The sequence below is a fragment of the Cygnus atratus genome, chromosome 26 (assembly GCF_013377495.2).
Source record: "Cygnus atratus isolate AKBS03 ecotype Queensland, Australia chromosome 26, CAtr_DNAZoo_HiC_assembly, whole genome shotgun sequence".
In the NCBI taxonomy this organism is placed as follows: domain Eukaryota; kingdom Metazoa; phylum Chordata; class Aves; order Anseriformes; family Anatidae; genus Cygnus; species Cygnus atratus.
The window spans coordinates 5,745,142-5,758,165 of NC_066387.1; the positions used below are offsets into that span (position 1 = coordinate 5,745,142).

General features: G+C 51.4%; 2 protein-coding genes across 2 annotated transcripts in view; one reads left to right on the top strand and one right to left on the bottom strand.

Annotated features, from left to right (window-relative positions):
• Positions 1 to 276: 276 nt before the first annotated feature.
• DUS3L (dihydrouridine synthase 3 like) lies at positions 277 to 9,225 on the bottom strand. Its single transcript, XM_050715708.1, is given in 15 exon segments — positions 277 to 2,191; positions 3,809 to 3,937; positions 4,033 to 4,221; positions 4,513 to 4,588; positions 5,147 to 5,243; positions 5,871 to 5,981; positions 6,069 to 6,134; positions 6,486 to 6,602; positions 6,690 to 6,851; positions 6,946 to 6,987; positions 7,626 to 7,741; positions 7,744 to 8,209; positions 8,640 to 8,782; positions 8,785 to 8,936; positions 9,154 to 9,225. Coding segments are annotated over 15 exon segments (1,977 nt in total). The 5' UTR covers positions 9,192 to 9,225; the 3' UTR covers positions 277 to 2,118.
• NRTN (neurturin) overlaps positions 9,216 to 13,024 on the top strand; it is a 57,937-nt gene continuing 54,128 nt past the window's right edge. Inside the window, exon 1 of the mRNA XM_050715707.1 lies at positions 9,216 to 9,277. The gene's annotated coding sequence lies outside the window, so the exon portion shown is untranslated. The remainder of the gene's footprint in view (positions 9,278 to 13,024) is intronic.

A 13,024-nucleotide genomic window follows, 5' to 3' on the forward strand; every position in this document is an offset into this window, starting at 1 on the left:
GAATCCCCAGCAGCAGCGCCCTGGAGCCGCTGTCTCCTCTCCCTGCATTTGCTGCTGGTTTTTTTTTTTTTTTTTTTTTTTTTTTTTGGGCAGCGGGTGCCCGGCTGCGGTGCCGGGAGCTTTGGTCCGCCCCTGCCTGGGTGTGCTGTTGCCCTGTGCGAACCCACGGGTGCTCAAGGTTGTTGGTAAACGGGCTGTGAAATGGTAACCGCTCTCTTTCTTTTGGAAGATATTTCTGAAGATGCTGTTTATTCCCCCTTCTCGTGCTGCCTCTTTTTTTTTTCCTTCCTCCCTTTTTTTTTTTTGCAATGTGCTTGTGATCCCGTGTGCCCCAAATGAAGCCCCTATTGAGTAGCAAAAGTTTTGCTGCAGAACAAAGACAAACGAAAGCGTTGTCACAGCCTTTGTGCCTGGGCCTGTGGGCTGCTGAGGGTGAGCCAGGCAGAGCTGGGGACATCGCAGAGGGTCCCGCTGGTGCTGCACCCACCGCAGGGCTGTGCACATCTGGGGCTGTGTGTGGAGCCCCATCTAGGGTCCCAGGGTGTTGTGGGGCTGGTGGGGATGTTCGCTGCCTGGCGCAGAGGGACATTGGATTAAGAAGTCTGTTGTTGTCACTTTGCCCAGCCTCCACCCTCCGGTGTGCCCAGTCTCTGCCAGATGCATGGGTGCACAGGTTTCCCACATAGGCTGGGACAGGGATATCATTAATTTAATGACTTTTGGTGCAAGCCTTGGCATCACAGTGTGCGAGCGTCAGCTGAGCAAGAGCTGCCTTGGAAAGCTGCCCAGGAGTGCTGGGCTCTGCCACAGGCCACCTGTCCTCCCACCCTGTCCCTGCCCTTGAACCCACCGCCCCTACACGTGTCTGCTCCCCATGTGCTCCCAGATCAAGGCACCTTGTGAGGATGGCCTGGCTTAAATTTTGCAGCTGTGGCTTTTTAAAAGAATTTTTTGGAGGTCCCATTCTGTTTCCTTCTCTCCAGTGAGGCTGTACCCATGGGGAAGCTAACGGGGTCTGTGTGTTCCTCCCCACGTGCTCCGCTGCCCTGTGAGCCCCGAACCTCAGCTCTCTCTGCCAGAGCTCCTTGGTGGCAGAGCGATGCCAGGCAGCATGTGAACATTGCTCATCACCACCAGGAAAACCACTCAGCGCTGCTTGCTCAGGAAGTTCATTCAAACAGCTATGTTCTTTGAGCATGAAAGAAATGCCCACTGTTGTGGTGCATGGCTCTACCTTGCATGAGCTGCAGGCTCTTTAGGAGGAAGAGGAACAAGCTGCTTCAGCTGAGCTGTCACGGACATGAGCTGTCTGGCTTGCAGCTGCCCCTCACTGACAAGCTGCATCCGTGGAGTGAGTCCTCATGCCACAGAGCGAGTGCATTTGTGGCTGTTTCCTGTGCTTGGCAGCCTTCACGTGCTGCATTTGTTCAAGTGATCCAAACCTAGAGAAAGACCTTGAGGGAGCTAGGGAAGGTCATGTATGCGGTGTCACTCGCCCTGCTTTCATTTATCCTCTGCTCAAGGGGAATTTGTGATGGAAAAACAGCAGCTCTGAATCCCCCTCCCCCAGCAAAGCCCTCAGAGGCACCATGCTTCCCCCAGGCACTTGACATCCAAGAAATGGCAAGTGCCTGCTCCCAAGGAGGGACAGAACTCTGCACAACATCAGATGCTGGGACACTGGGTCTGTTTGTGCTCTACAGGACCCCTGGGGATTGTGTCAGTACATCCCCTCCCCCTACATGAAGGATTTGGCACTACCAAGGATATCCTGGTAGGAACAGAGGCCTCTTGCTCCCACAATGTGAAGAGCATGTGGGGTGGGGTGGTTCCCACTGTGAACTGGAGGCCGAAGATCTCTCCTGGCCTGTATCCTGTTAATTAAACAGATTGCTCTCTGTCAGTGAGGCACCTCTGGCTGCAAGACTACACAAGTGCGAGGCCATCTGCTGTGCAACTTGTGGCAGGCAATGATGCTCACGGCAAGAAAGCAACCACACTTCTAAAAACATAAAACTTTATTTCATTTCTTTGTGTAGCTGAGCAACCTGCTCTGCAACACACACCACGTTAATGCCTTCCCTTGACTTGATGCCATAGGAAACTGCCTCATCAGTCCTATCTGTAGGAATTTGCCTTGTGTTTAGGCAGGAAGGTGAAGTTGGTAGGTACACGTCCCAGAAGCAGCTCACTGAAGGAAAAAAAAAAAATAAAGTAGTACAGCAGAGCCACTGCTACCCACCCGCATGGCCCCCTGGCTCTACAGCAATGGTTACTACAGCCAGGTGTATCCAAATTAAGCTTTTACCCTCCTGAAAATGTGAAGTGTTGCTGCATGCAACTGGCCCTAGCACTAAGCTTTAACCCTGAACCACAGCACTGGAGGGATGCAAGCTCCAGGTATTAGGCAATGCCCTTGCTGCTGGGGAGTCACTGAGAGTCGATGCCAAAATGGGTTTCTAAGTTTGGTGACCCGAATACCAGCCTCACGGCTGGCAACCACATGCTTAGAATCAACATGAGCCTCTGAAAGCTCCTCCCCACCTCTTGCTGTGCTCGTGCAGAGCCAAAACTCTGTTAGTGCCAAAAAGTATTAAGGTTGGATCCTATAATGATGTAAGCCAGTGCTATTGCGACTTATCCTAGCTTAAGACTACAACTATTTCACACTTTGGAACCCACATTGAGTTTTCAGTGCAGAGTAATTTTCTTTATAGTCAAGGAGGCTTAACGTATTTCCTGGATGCTCATTCAACATAGCATCACTATAGCTTTCCATAAGACATGTCAGCAGAGAGTATCCCAGCAGGGCATATAATTGCATAATGAGAAGCTGTGAATCTACAGCTCAAAAGCAGAACAGGGTATGCTTGGAGGACTCCTGATTTGGGTTAACATCTCCTTAGCAGCTCCTAAACAAGCTTTAACGAATAAACCTAATCTGATCCAAAATTTTGAGTTCTTATGGCTGTAAGTGTCTATTACATGGCCCTGCAAAGAGCGCAGGTTACAAAGCTTTCCACAGCCTAATGTGGGCAGGTTCTGCTTGAAAAATGGCATTTAAAAATTCTGATTAAAACTCAATGTAATTTGGGTTTAGGCAGCTGTTTCCAATACTAACAAAATGGATGAGGATTAGCAAAAAATAGAGAAGCTTGTAGCCATGCTCTATTTTTGTTAATCTGTTTCCATGACATGGGAAATAGCAGCTGGCTGTGCTGCCTGAGCTCTCATTTTAGCTGGCTGTGAGCTTGTTAAGTCACTTCCCAGCCAGTAACTGAGGTCTCATAGATGTGGGGAAAAGCAGTTGCCTGCACTCTGCTGCACAAACTCAGAAATCAGATGCTAAAAAATGGGAGATATGCTCAGTTCTTCTGAACTGGGGATGGGGGCTGCTTTCCTGCTTGGCATCCGTGCAGCCTGGCCAAGCGGGACTGTCTGCACAAAGTGCAGAGAGACAGAGCTGAAAGCCTGAGCTGTTCCATCATTGCACTCTCCTCTGTTCGTTCCTACAACTGTCCCAGGATGAAGAGTGTGTCATGAGAGAGGTGAACTGTTTTAGATTTGCAGTGCGTACTGAATGCTGCTGAGGCAGATGCAGGGAGTGAAAGCTCTTTATGGCAACTTCAAGCTCACTTAAAACCTCCAATTAAAGCACCCATTAACCCTTGCTGGTTTCTTACAGCCTCTTGAGCTTGTGGGAAGGAGTCATCGCCACTCTTTGGAAGATGCATGCAGACACAGGGACTTTGTGGGGCTCTGCTATGTCACAACCTAGCAATTTAAGTGAAATTCAATGCTTTGTTACCTGATCTTAATCCAATCATCCACATTTTGGCTTGCCATCAGCGTCTCCAGATAGTCTCTCCCAATGTAGTAAGGTGGCCGCTCATTGATTTTCTGAGGTAGGTGTTCTAATAATCCAACTGGAATATACCTACAATGAAATATAAATGCTAATGACACTGTGTGCTACTGTTCAAAGGGTATGGCCTTGCTGTGGAAAAGATTCTCCCAGCTGGGCACAATTACCTGCACAGAAATGAGAGCCATTCCAGCAGGAACTTCCTCGTCTTTTCAACTCCCTGAGTATCTGATCCCCAGTGCTCAAGGCCATAGTTGGTGAAGTCTTTAAGGATATCAAATCTCTCACTGGAGGAAATATCCCAGTGTCTCTGTTCCTTAATTTCAGTGAAAAGCCATGGTTTGATGAGCGCTCCTCTGCAGCAAAATAAAATGTGCATTGTTATTCCTGTGACTGATGCTTCTGAAGACGCCAACCAACTTAAAGACTTTCCAGCTCTTATTTGCCAGCGATACTTTAAAAGCTTTCAATTTCAACATAAAGCTGCTGTGAGTTCCCAAAGATACACTGACTATACCAAGTTTCAAAGAGTAATTACACAAAGAGGAAACTTTTCTCGTGTTTTGGGTTAGTTAGATATTTTTTAATTGATTTTTTACTCCTGCATCAACAGGGCCCAGAAGCAAAGGGAAAGTGCAGCCACTTGCCTTGCAATCATAATTCCTGAAACACCCATCTGCGTGGCTTGATTAGCATCTTCAAAAGACAAAATATCACCGTTTCCTGTGCAGAAGGGAGAGAGAAGCCAGAGGTCAAAGTGATGCACCAGGGCAAGTCAAAATGAGATAATCCAGGCATGGGATAAAATTCAGAATGGACACTGTGTCCAGGAGCCACACTGTCCAAAGAGGCTCCAGGACTCATGTTTAGAGACTCTCAGGAATGTTTCTGATTAATGTTCCCATTACAAGGGGGAACAGAGCCTTCTCCTCTCTTCTTCTACACTCCCGACTCCTACCCTCCGGGACTCTCTGTGCCATGGTGCCCACAGGAGGAAGCATCTGCTGAAAAGTTGTTTTGTGTCCTGCCTGTCCCCTCCACTCCTGCTTTGCTCAGTACTCACCACGTCTGGCCCCAAGCACATCCGCAAAACTGAGATGCACAAGACTCACACACTTCACTCCCTCTGTGGAATCATGGGCAGTGGTAGGGACACTCCAACCTTGCCCCCTGTCTGAATGTCCTTGGGGGCCTGTGTTTTGTTGTGCGTGTTTTTTAAATAATATTTTTCAAACCAGCTATCGCAGCACATCTCAGACCCAATAAACCAGCAACACCTACCAAAAAGAGGCATGGGGCTTGCTATTTTAGCACATTCTGCTATGTAGTCCCAGTCAGCAACCCTTGTGTACCGCTGTTCCCTGGACCGGCCATGAAGCTGGGGAAAGAAGTTATAGAGACCTCACCAAAAGCCACAAAGGAAGCATAGCGTAGGACGTGAACACTGGAGGAACATGCTTCAACAAAAGCAACACCAACAGGATGGGCTAAAGGATTCTTCTAGGTGTACAGTCCAGCCAGCTGCTAACAGACTGGGCTGTGGAAGTGGTTAACAGGGCTGAGAAAGTGCTGGAAGCTTTCTGAGTAATGTCTGGGCTATTTGCAAGCCAGAGCAAGAAGTGAGAGTTCGCAGTGAAAGGGAATAGTCACTGTGGGCAGGAACTACTCATCCCCATGCAAGTGAGTCCCCAGCCCTGCCATAATGAGGCTTATTTGAATGAAGCTTCTGTTTCAAAGCACTGCAACAGCCATCTCCTTTTGTAATAGATACAAGGTTCAAGACAATCTAGGACAATGTCCTAGATATATGAGCATCTGAATTTGTCTCTCTTACTAGGAGAAATCACTAAAAGGTAGTACACAGATGATCAAAGGTGTTTGGAAGAGCTAGTCAGCTGCAGGGAAGGGGTAAGGTCACCCCCACATTGTGCTCTAGGCTGATATGCAAGCAGAGCTCCCCAGACACCAGCCAACAATCTTCATGCCACAGCAAGTAACCCCGTACCGTCACCATGGATGCTCCCCACTCCCGGAGCTTGGGGATTATTTTATGAGCCACATTAATCTTTTCTTGCACCCCTGTCCGTATCTTCACGGTCAGTGGGACGTCCAGCACCTGCAGAGAGGGCAGAGTGAGGCCAGGCTGGGGCAGGAGGTTGCTCCACCAGTTTATGTCCTGCTGGTAGCAGGTGCTCTGACTCACCAAGTTCATCCCTCGGACAATCTGTTCAAACTTGTTGGTCCGAGTCATCAGAGCACAGCCTCCTCCCTGGAGAAAGAAAGGTGGCACCGTGAAGACTTTCTGCCTCCTTGCACCGCAAAGAGCAGCCCTCCACTTAGGAAATGCAACTAAGACTTGGAACCTCTCCAGATTCAGATGAGGGGGATGCTTCAACAACAAAAAATACACCTTTTTCCCTCCTGGCTTCTGCCTGCTGCCAGAAGGAAGAGACAGCCAACCCTCCTCTGCTCTTTGAACAGCTTATGGGCCTCCTCACTGGAGGCCATAAATGAACTGGGAGCTCTGGATCAAACTGGCAGGAGCAGATCAGGTAGCAGGGGATGAGGCAAAAGACAAGTATCTGTTGACAGAAACAGGATGTGCTGCAGAACTTCTTACCTTCTTGTAGACCAGGTCAATGGGACACCCAACATTGATGTCCACAAAGTCCACATCAATTGTCTGGTTCAGGAGCTCTGCACATTTGGTCATTGTGTCCGGAAACGCTCCCTCCAGCTACCAAAGGGGGACAGTTTGTATGAGTTCAAGCCGCAGCTTTTCTCCTCAGAACTGAAATACCATCTGTCAGGCTATCAAGATGACAGAGTTACCTGCACCCCAAAAAACGTCTTCAGTGTGGTGCCGTTTGAGGAGAGCCCACTCAGAGGACTGGCCCTGAAGCAGGTTTGTGCACACAGCCATCTCTCCACAGGTGACGTCTGCCCCAAAGCGTTTGCATATCCTTCGGAAAGGGAGGTTACCGCACTGAAAGAGACAGCAGAGAGATGGGTTAATCATGAGATCTGCTCTGTTCCAAATGTGATAAAGTCGAATTTGACAAAAGGACTTAGTTACCTACCGTGGTCAATGGAGCCAAGTAGAGCTTGCCTTGGATTTCCAACTGGAAAATAACCAGGGATGGAGGAGCATGTTAGCAGAGCTGAACCAGCAGTGGTTAAACCGGAGGAGATTCCAATCAGTGATTTTATCACCTGCCTTGAGAAAACTCAGTGGAAACCCAGAAAATCACTGTTTTTGTTCAAGAACCTCAACTATTCCCTGACATTTCAGTAAAAGAACCAGAAACTTTAACTGCTCAATTGTTTTCACTGCTCAGTTTGGAGAAAACTCAAAGCAGTTAGACGCTAGACTGGCTAACGGACACCACGACAGAGGTGAGGAGGAGAGGAAGGAGGCAATGCTGGGCCGGACAGTTTCCGTGCAGTACACGCAGATCTACCAGCCCCAGCTTTCCCTGCAGATCATTTCCACCCTCACTGAGAGCTCAGCTCCTACTCTCTTTCATGTGCAAGGGGCTGAATCTCCTCTCAGTTCTCACCCTTCCAACAACATCGCCACGGCCCCAACAGCTCACCTGCCCATGCCTTTCCCCTCTCATGACAGTAACGTGGTCTCCAGGCAGCTCTGTCCTCTGCCTGCCTCTCACCCAGCTGTCTCTTCTGTCTTCCTAAGGACAATCTCAACCACTTGGCAGGGATACGAAAGACAGCAGCCCTTGACCAAACTCTCACCGCTCACCTTCTTCTTCTCACATGGCCGCAGCTTTACAACGTCTTCATCTGTCACCAAGCCAGCTGTTTTGATGGGACATCCCCCCTCACCCTCTGTGGGGACGGGACTCTGCAAGGCAGCTGGTTGGGATCTCCTCCCTCCTCTGGTAGCACCAGACATTCTGAGGTGTCTCCCAGGCCTTCCTGGGGCGTTGTGCAGTTGGACACCTCTTGATCCTCTGCAGAGCACCCCAGGGCTTTGCCTCCCTTCTCACCGTTGTTGTGGGGCTTGGCCAGACTGCGGAGGTACTCATCAGCCTTCTTGAAGCTAAATTTCTTCTTGCGCAGCTGTTGCTGGAGGTCCTTGGAGAGGTTGTTTCTCACCAGTGACTTCCCCTCCCACTGCTTGGTCAGGTCTGTGTTGATGATGTTTTGGTAGCCATCCCCGAGGTGGGCCTTGGCAAAGCGGCAGGTGACGCCATAAATGCACTTGCCAAAGGTTTCAAAGAGCACGCAGCTGTGCCCTAGGTCAGCCGGCTTCGTGGCCATGTATTCACTGATGTCATGAAGGAAGCGGCACTGTTGGCCAAAGAAGCACTTGTCTGCACAGCCCTGAAAATAATAAGAGAGGAGATTAAAACCTCTGCCCTCCACCTGCACACATGCATGCCTGTACTTTCTACCACCACTGACGTGAGCCTGGGTCCACCCCGGGCTGGAGAGGGGACAAAACTGCAGTAAGCATCTGTCAGGCACTGGATGATGTTGGGAATGCCATGAACCGCTCTCAGGAACATGCTGGGGAATACTGAGTACTTGAGGAGATGTTTTAGCTTTATGGCCTTGGAAAAGCTGCCTTGTCCTGTTCAGCCTCACCCTCTTACACATTCTCCCAACAAGTCAACTGAAGCAGTTCTGTCTCAGCACCTTCCTGCTGGGAGTTTGCCTTCAACCTCTGCCTTCAATCCTCCAGAACGCGTTTTCCAAGACCAAAAAATAAATGAAGCCCCAGGGCAACGCTGAGCGGGACCCCACTTCGTACCTGCGTTACTGATGGGCACAGCCTGCTCTTCTCGTAGTGGTTTGGCTTCATGCACGGCCTGCTCTTGTTCTGCCCCCGGGCTCGCTTCCTCTCCGCGGGCACCTCCTCCCCTTCCCAGCGCCCTCTTGGCTCTCTGCACCCAGGCCGTGCTCGCTCAGCCTCCCTCGTTTCGCAGGGGGTTCGCTCTGCTCGCTGCCAGCCTCTTCCTCCTCCTCCTCCTTGTCCTCAGCCTCTCCATCTCCATGCTTGCCGCTGGCCCTCAGGTAGGCGTGGAACTGCTCCTTAGAGGCGACGAAGCTGCAGCCCCAGACAGGCCGTCAGGAGCCCGAACCGGCCCCGGCTCCGTCCCCCTCCCCGGTCCGGTCCCACACCTCCATAAAACAGCACCGGAGGTGGGAAGCCCTGATGCCCTCGCGGGCCGCAGCCCGCTCCCACCCCCCCGTCCCACCCCACCCTACCGAGAGGACCTCACAGGGCCCCGGGGCCGCTGCCCCGCCTCCGGTCCCGCACCCACCGCGCCTGGACCGGAGCCACTCCCGCCGCCGCCGCCATCTTGTTGCCGGACGCGGCGATGACGTGCGTCACGTGACCGGGTGTGGCTAGAAAAGGCCGGGCTGAAGCCGGGCGCCTTCACTGTGGTGGGCTGGGCGGGTTGGTGGTGTGGGCGTGGGCTGCGAGGGGCTGCTGCGAGGGGCTGCTGTGGGGGCTAGGTTTGGGCTGGTGGGAGGCTCTGGGCTTGCTGGGGTTTCTGTGTCTGCCTTGTAGGGTGGCGCTGTGCTGGCCCCTTGGGCATGGAGGGGGTATCTGCCCTCGCTCTGTCTCTCCCAGCTCTGCTGTGGATTTCTCTGTTCCATGTCCCAGCCCGGAGTGAAACCTTGCTGCCGTGGCCTGAGGGATGGGGCTGGTGATGGCAAGGGGACAGGAGGTGCCCCTGGTCTCATCGTGTCTTGGGGCTGCCCTTGGGGAGGGTCTGGGTGTGCTGCCTGTGGGTGGCTGTCAGCAGGAGGAGGTGAAAAATACTGCAAAAATACTGCACCAGTTGGGCTGGGCAAATGAAGGTGGAATGTGAGACAAGGGTACTTTGTCCCTGGGGATTGGGGTTGTCTTCTGCCATGGGCTGGAACCACTGTAAAACTGAGCACAGGCCTGAGGTGCTGCTCTGTGCTCCTGGTACTTGTGCTGAGGAGGCCGTCCCTAACTGCGTGCATGGCTGGTGCTCCGGAGACTGGCTGGAGTATGGATTATGCCCTTGTGTTTGGTCTGGGGTTAGAAGTTGGGGCTTTAAAAATAAACCAATGTGTAAAGCCTCTGTTCAGTGAGAGACTTATACACATGTGACATCTCCCTCCTGTGTTGCTGCTGTATCTTTCCATGCATTTGCAGCACTTGTTACAGCCTCTTTCTTGGTCTGTGTTCCTTGCACGCAAGAAGCATCTGCAATCCTCCAGATGTGCACATGGTACCCTTGGGCTTTGAGTAAGAAATACCTTGTAGCGTGGGGCTTGATGCTTCATTGGGTGATGACTTGGGAGCTCTCCTGCAGGAGGCTTTGCTTCCCTTCCTTTCCAGCTCAGGTTCCCGTCCCTTTCTTGCAGCTGTAATGTGTTATCCATGCAGCCTTCTCAATTGATTTGTGCTTAGCCCTGGCTGCCAAAAGGGAGAGAAATATCTGTGAAATCTAAATGAAGGCAGGAACACCTCCATTTTCTTTCTTTGCCCCTGCACTGTGCCCAAGGCTCTTGCTGGACCCTTTTGTCAGAATAAGAAATTGCCTCTTCCTTGCTGTGAGCCCAGGAGAGCTGGCAGGAGCATGGTTTGTTTTCTGCTGGAGTGCGGGTACCAGCCAGAGGAGGGAGAAGGTACCTCGTGGTTCTGCCTTCAGGGGCTGCTAGAAGCTGGTGGCGAGCAGCTGTTCTTGTGGTGTTGGGGGATTACTGCAGTGTGTTTATGGGCATGCAAGGGTTGTGTATGCACATAGGACGGGTAGAATTGCACATGGGGCTTTAATTTGGGTGTTTTCCTGCTTTCTGTTGCGTTAATGCAGTTCTCTCCAGATATTCCATCAGAAATGTCTTTTGGGAGCATCTGGGAGCCTGGTAGGGTGCTTCTGCTGAGGCTGTTGCTGAGGGTGGGCAGGTTGCAGGACTGAGACAAGCTGCTGTGAGGAGAACTTTTGGCTGATTGGATATTAATTAGTTTTGGAGAGAAATACGAGGAATGTAGAATACTATTTTAAGCTTCAACTTGGCTGAGGGAAGGAAGGAAGGAAATGAGACCCTGGGGATTAATGAAGTGATTTCACTGATGTTTTCTTGGGGCAGCAAGCCTGAAGTCAGAGTGCTTTTGACTTGCAGCACTCGGCTGAAGTCAGACTTTCACATCTCATCTCCTCTCAGGGTACTGGTGCAGTGGTTTTATGAGACTAAGCCTCAGGCAAGCTTTCTGTCAGACCCTGGTAGAGGCTGTGAGAGGAGCACAAAGCCCCTGAAATGGCCAGCACTGCTGCAGCCCCTGGGGCACCCAGCTGGAGCCAGCCACACGTGCATTGTGCTGTGTGCTGGACGTGCTGTGCTGCAGCACGATTACTTGTGCGTGGTGCCATGGGGGCTTGGCTGCATGTAGCTGAGCATCTTGATGCTCACCCGGGGTGGAAGAAGTCAGGGATCTCTGCTAAATACAGGGATGTGCTTTGCTTTCTGGCTGCTTCAGCTCTTTCACCACTCGCTGTACTCTGGTGGTGCTGAGGCTGTCAGCAGGCAGGGGAACGAATGGCTGCTTCCGTGGGCGAGCAAGTGCTTTGGTTGCCAGAGCTGGGCTTAACGTCCACCGGCAGCACTAGAGCAGCTTTGGAGCAAACCAATAGCATACTGGAAAAGGCCAAGTCAGGGAAAGAAGGAAAGGTTGATTACAGGAAAGTGTGATATATATATATATACAAGAGTAACCAAGTCAGAAAAAGTTCAGCTACTTCAATGTCCAAGTTAAACAAGACGCATGTATTAACGAAAATACACCTTCCACGGGCTCCCACACAAAAGTCGGATGTGTCAAGCCCCTGGTTCTGGCTACTACACCCAGGCGTTAGCTGATAAATGAGGTTCTGCAGCAGCCCTGAGATGTCACCTCCACATCTGCAGTGGGTGAGAGTGGGGATAGAAATTTGGCCTGGTGACATTTGTTTGGATGCCTTTCATAGCAGTGCAGTAATGTTCTGACAACCCTTGCTGGTTAATCGTGTACATGGGCAAATGTCATGGAAGGCAGGTGTGAGATTTTTTTGGTTATGTATGAGCTGAGCAGCCAGAGCTGGAAGCAAGCCACTGGGTCCTATCCATCTTTTGGTCAAAGCAAAATCCATTCCTCATGTCTATTGCCTCCTCTTTTATTCAGTCTTGTTTTTAAAGCCCCGTGCAACAGAGCTTCTACCCTTTTGCAAAAGAGACTATTCCTGATGCTCATAAATCTACTATCAGGAAGCTGTTTCCAAGATTAAAGCTTAAATGTTTCCCGGCTCTGGTTTCATCCCCGGCTCCCAGTTTGCTCCTTGCTGTAATCACCAGATCTTGGTCTCCTCCCAGCGCCTGGCAGTTCCTGAGGATGCACTTGGGGGTCTCTGTACCCCATGGCACAGTGCCTCAAGAAGACCTGTGTGGGACCCTCTGGAAATGGGGTGTGCTCCTCAAATGGTTGTAAAGGGCTTGGCCAAGCTTCAGGCAGGCAGTTGTGTGATGGTGTTGAAAAAAAATATCTCTTCCTGTATTTCTCTCTTGGCTTTTTTACGAGCTGCTCGGAGTGCTGACTTAGCGTTTGGCCCATGGATGGGATAGTTAAAGGTCATTATCTGGGCAAGGCCTGTGTGGTTTTGGGACAGGCCGTCAATCCCCCGAAAGGGGATTGGAGTTCAGGGTCCATTGGGAATGTTGTATTGTCTGCGATAAGGGCAAGAGGGGTGGTAGTTCCTGGGAGAAACTACAGTAATGCGCCATGGTGGGCAGTCTTGGGTCGGCACCATCAAGCCTGGTGCGCGGGCAGGGACTTCCAAGGGAAACGTGCAAGTGACTGGGGCTGACTTGGTTATGGTGGGAGCCCGAGTCCCCTGGAGGTGGTGCTCAGCCCTTCATTGGTAAAGTTTGGAGAAGGCCCCAGATCTTTTCGTCAGACCCTAAAATAGCGAGGGGCTGAGGCAGCAGCCACGGGAGAGGCTGAGCGCTTGGCAGAGGCTGCTCTGCATGATGGAGGAGATGGGGTGGGGTGCGGTGGGCATGGCAGCGGGGAAGGACCCAGCACTCTCTCCTTCTGGAAGCCTGGGGATTCGAGCAGCCTTCGATCACCTTTCTGGTGGCCCTTTAGACCCCCAGCCTTCACCATGCTGAACCCTACTCTTC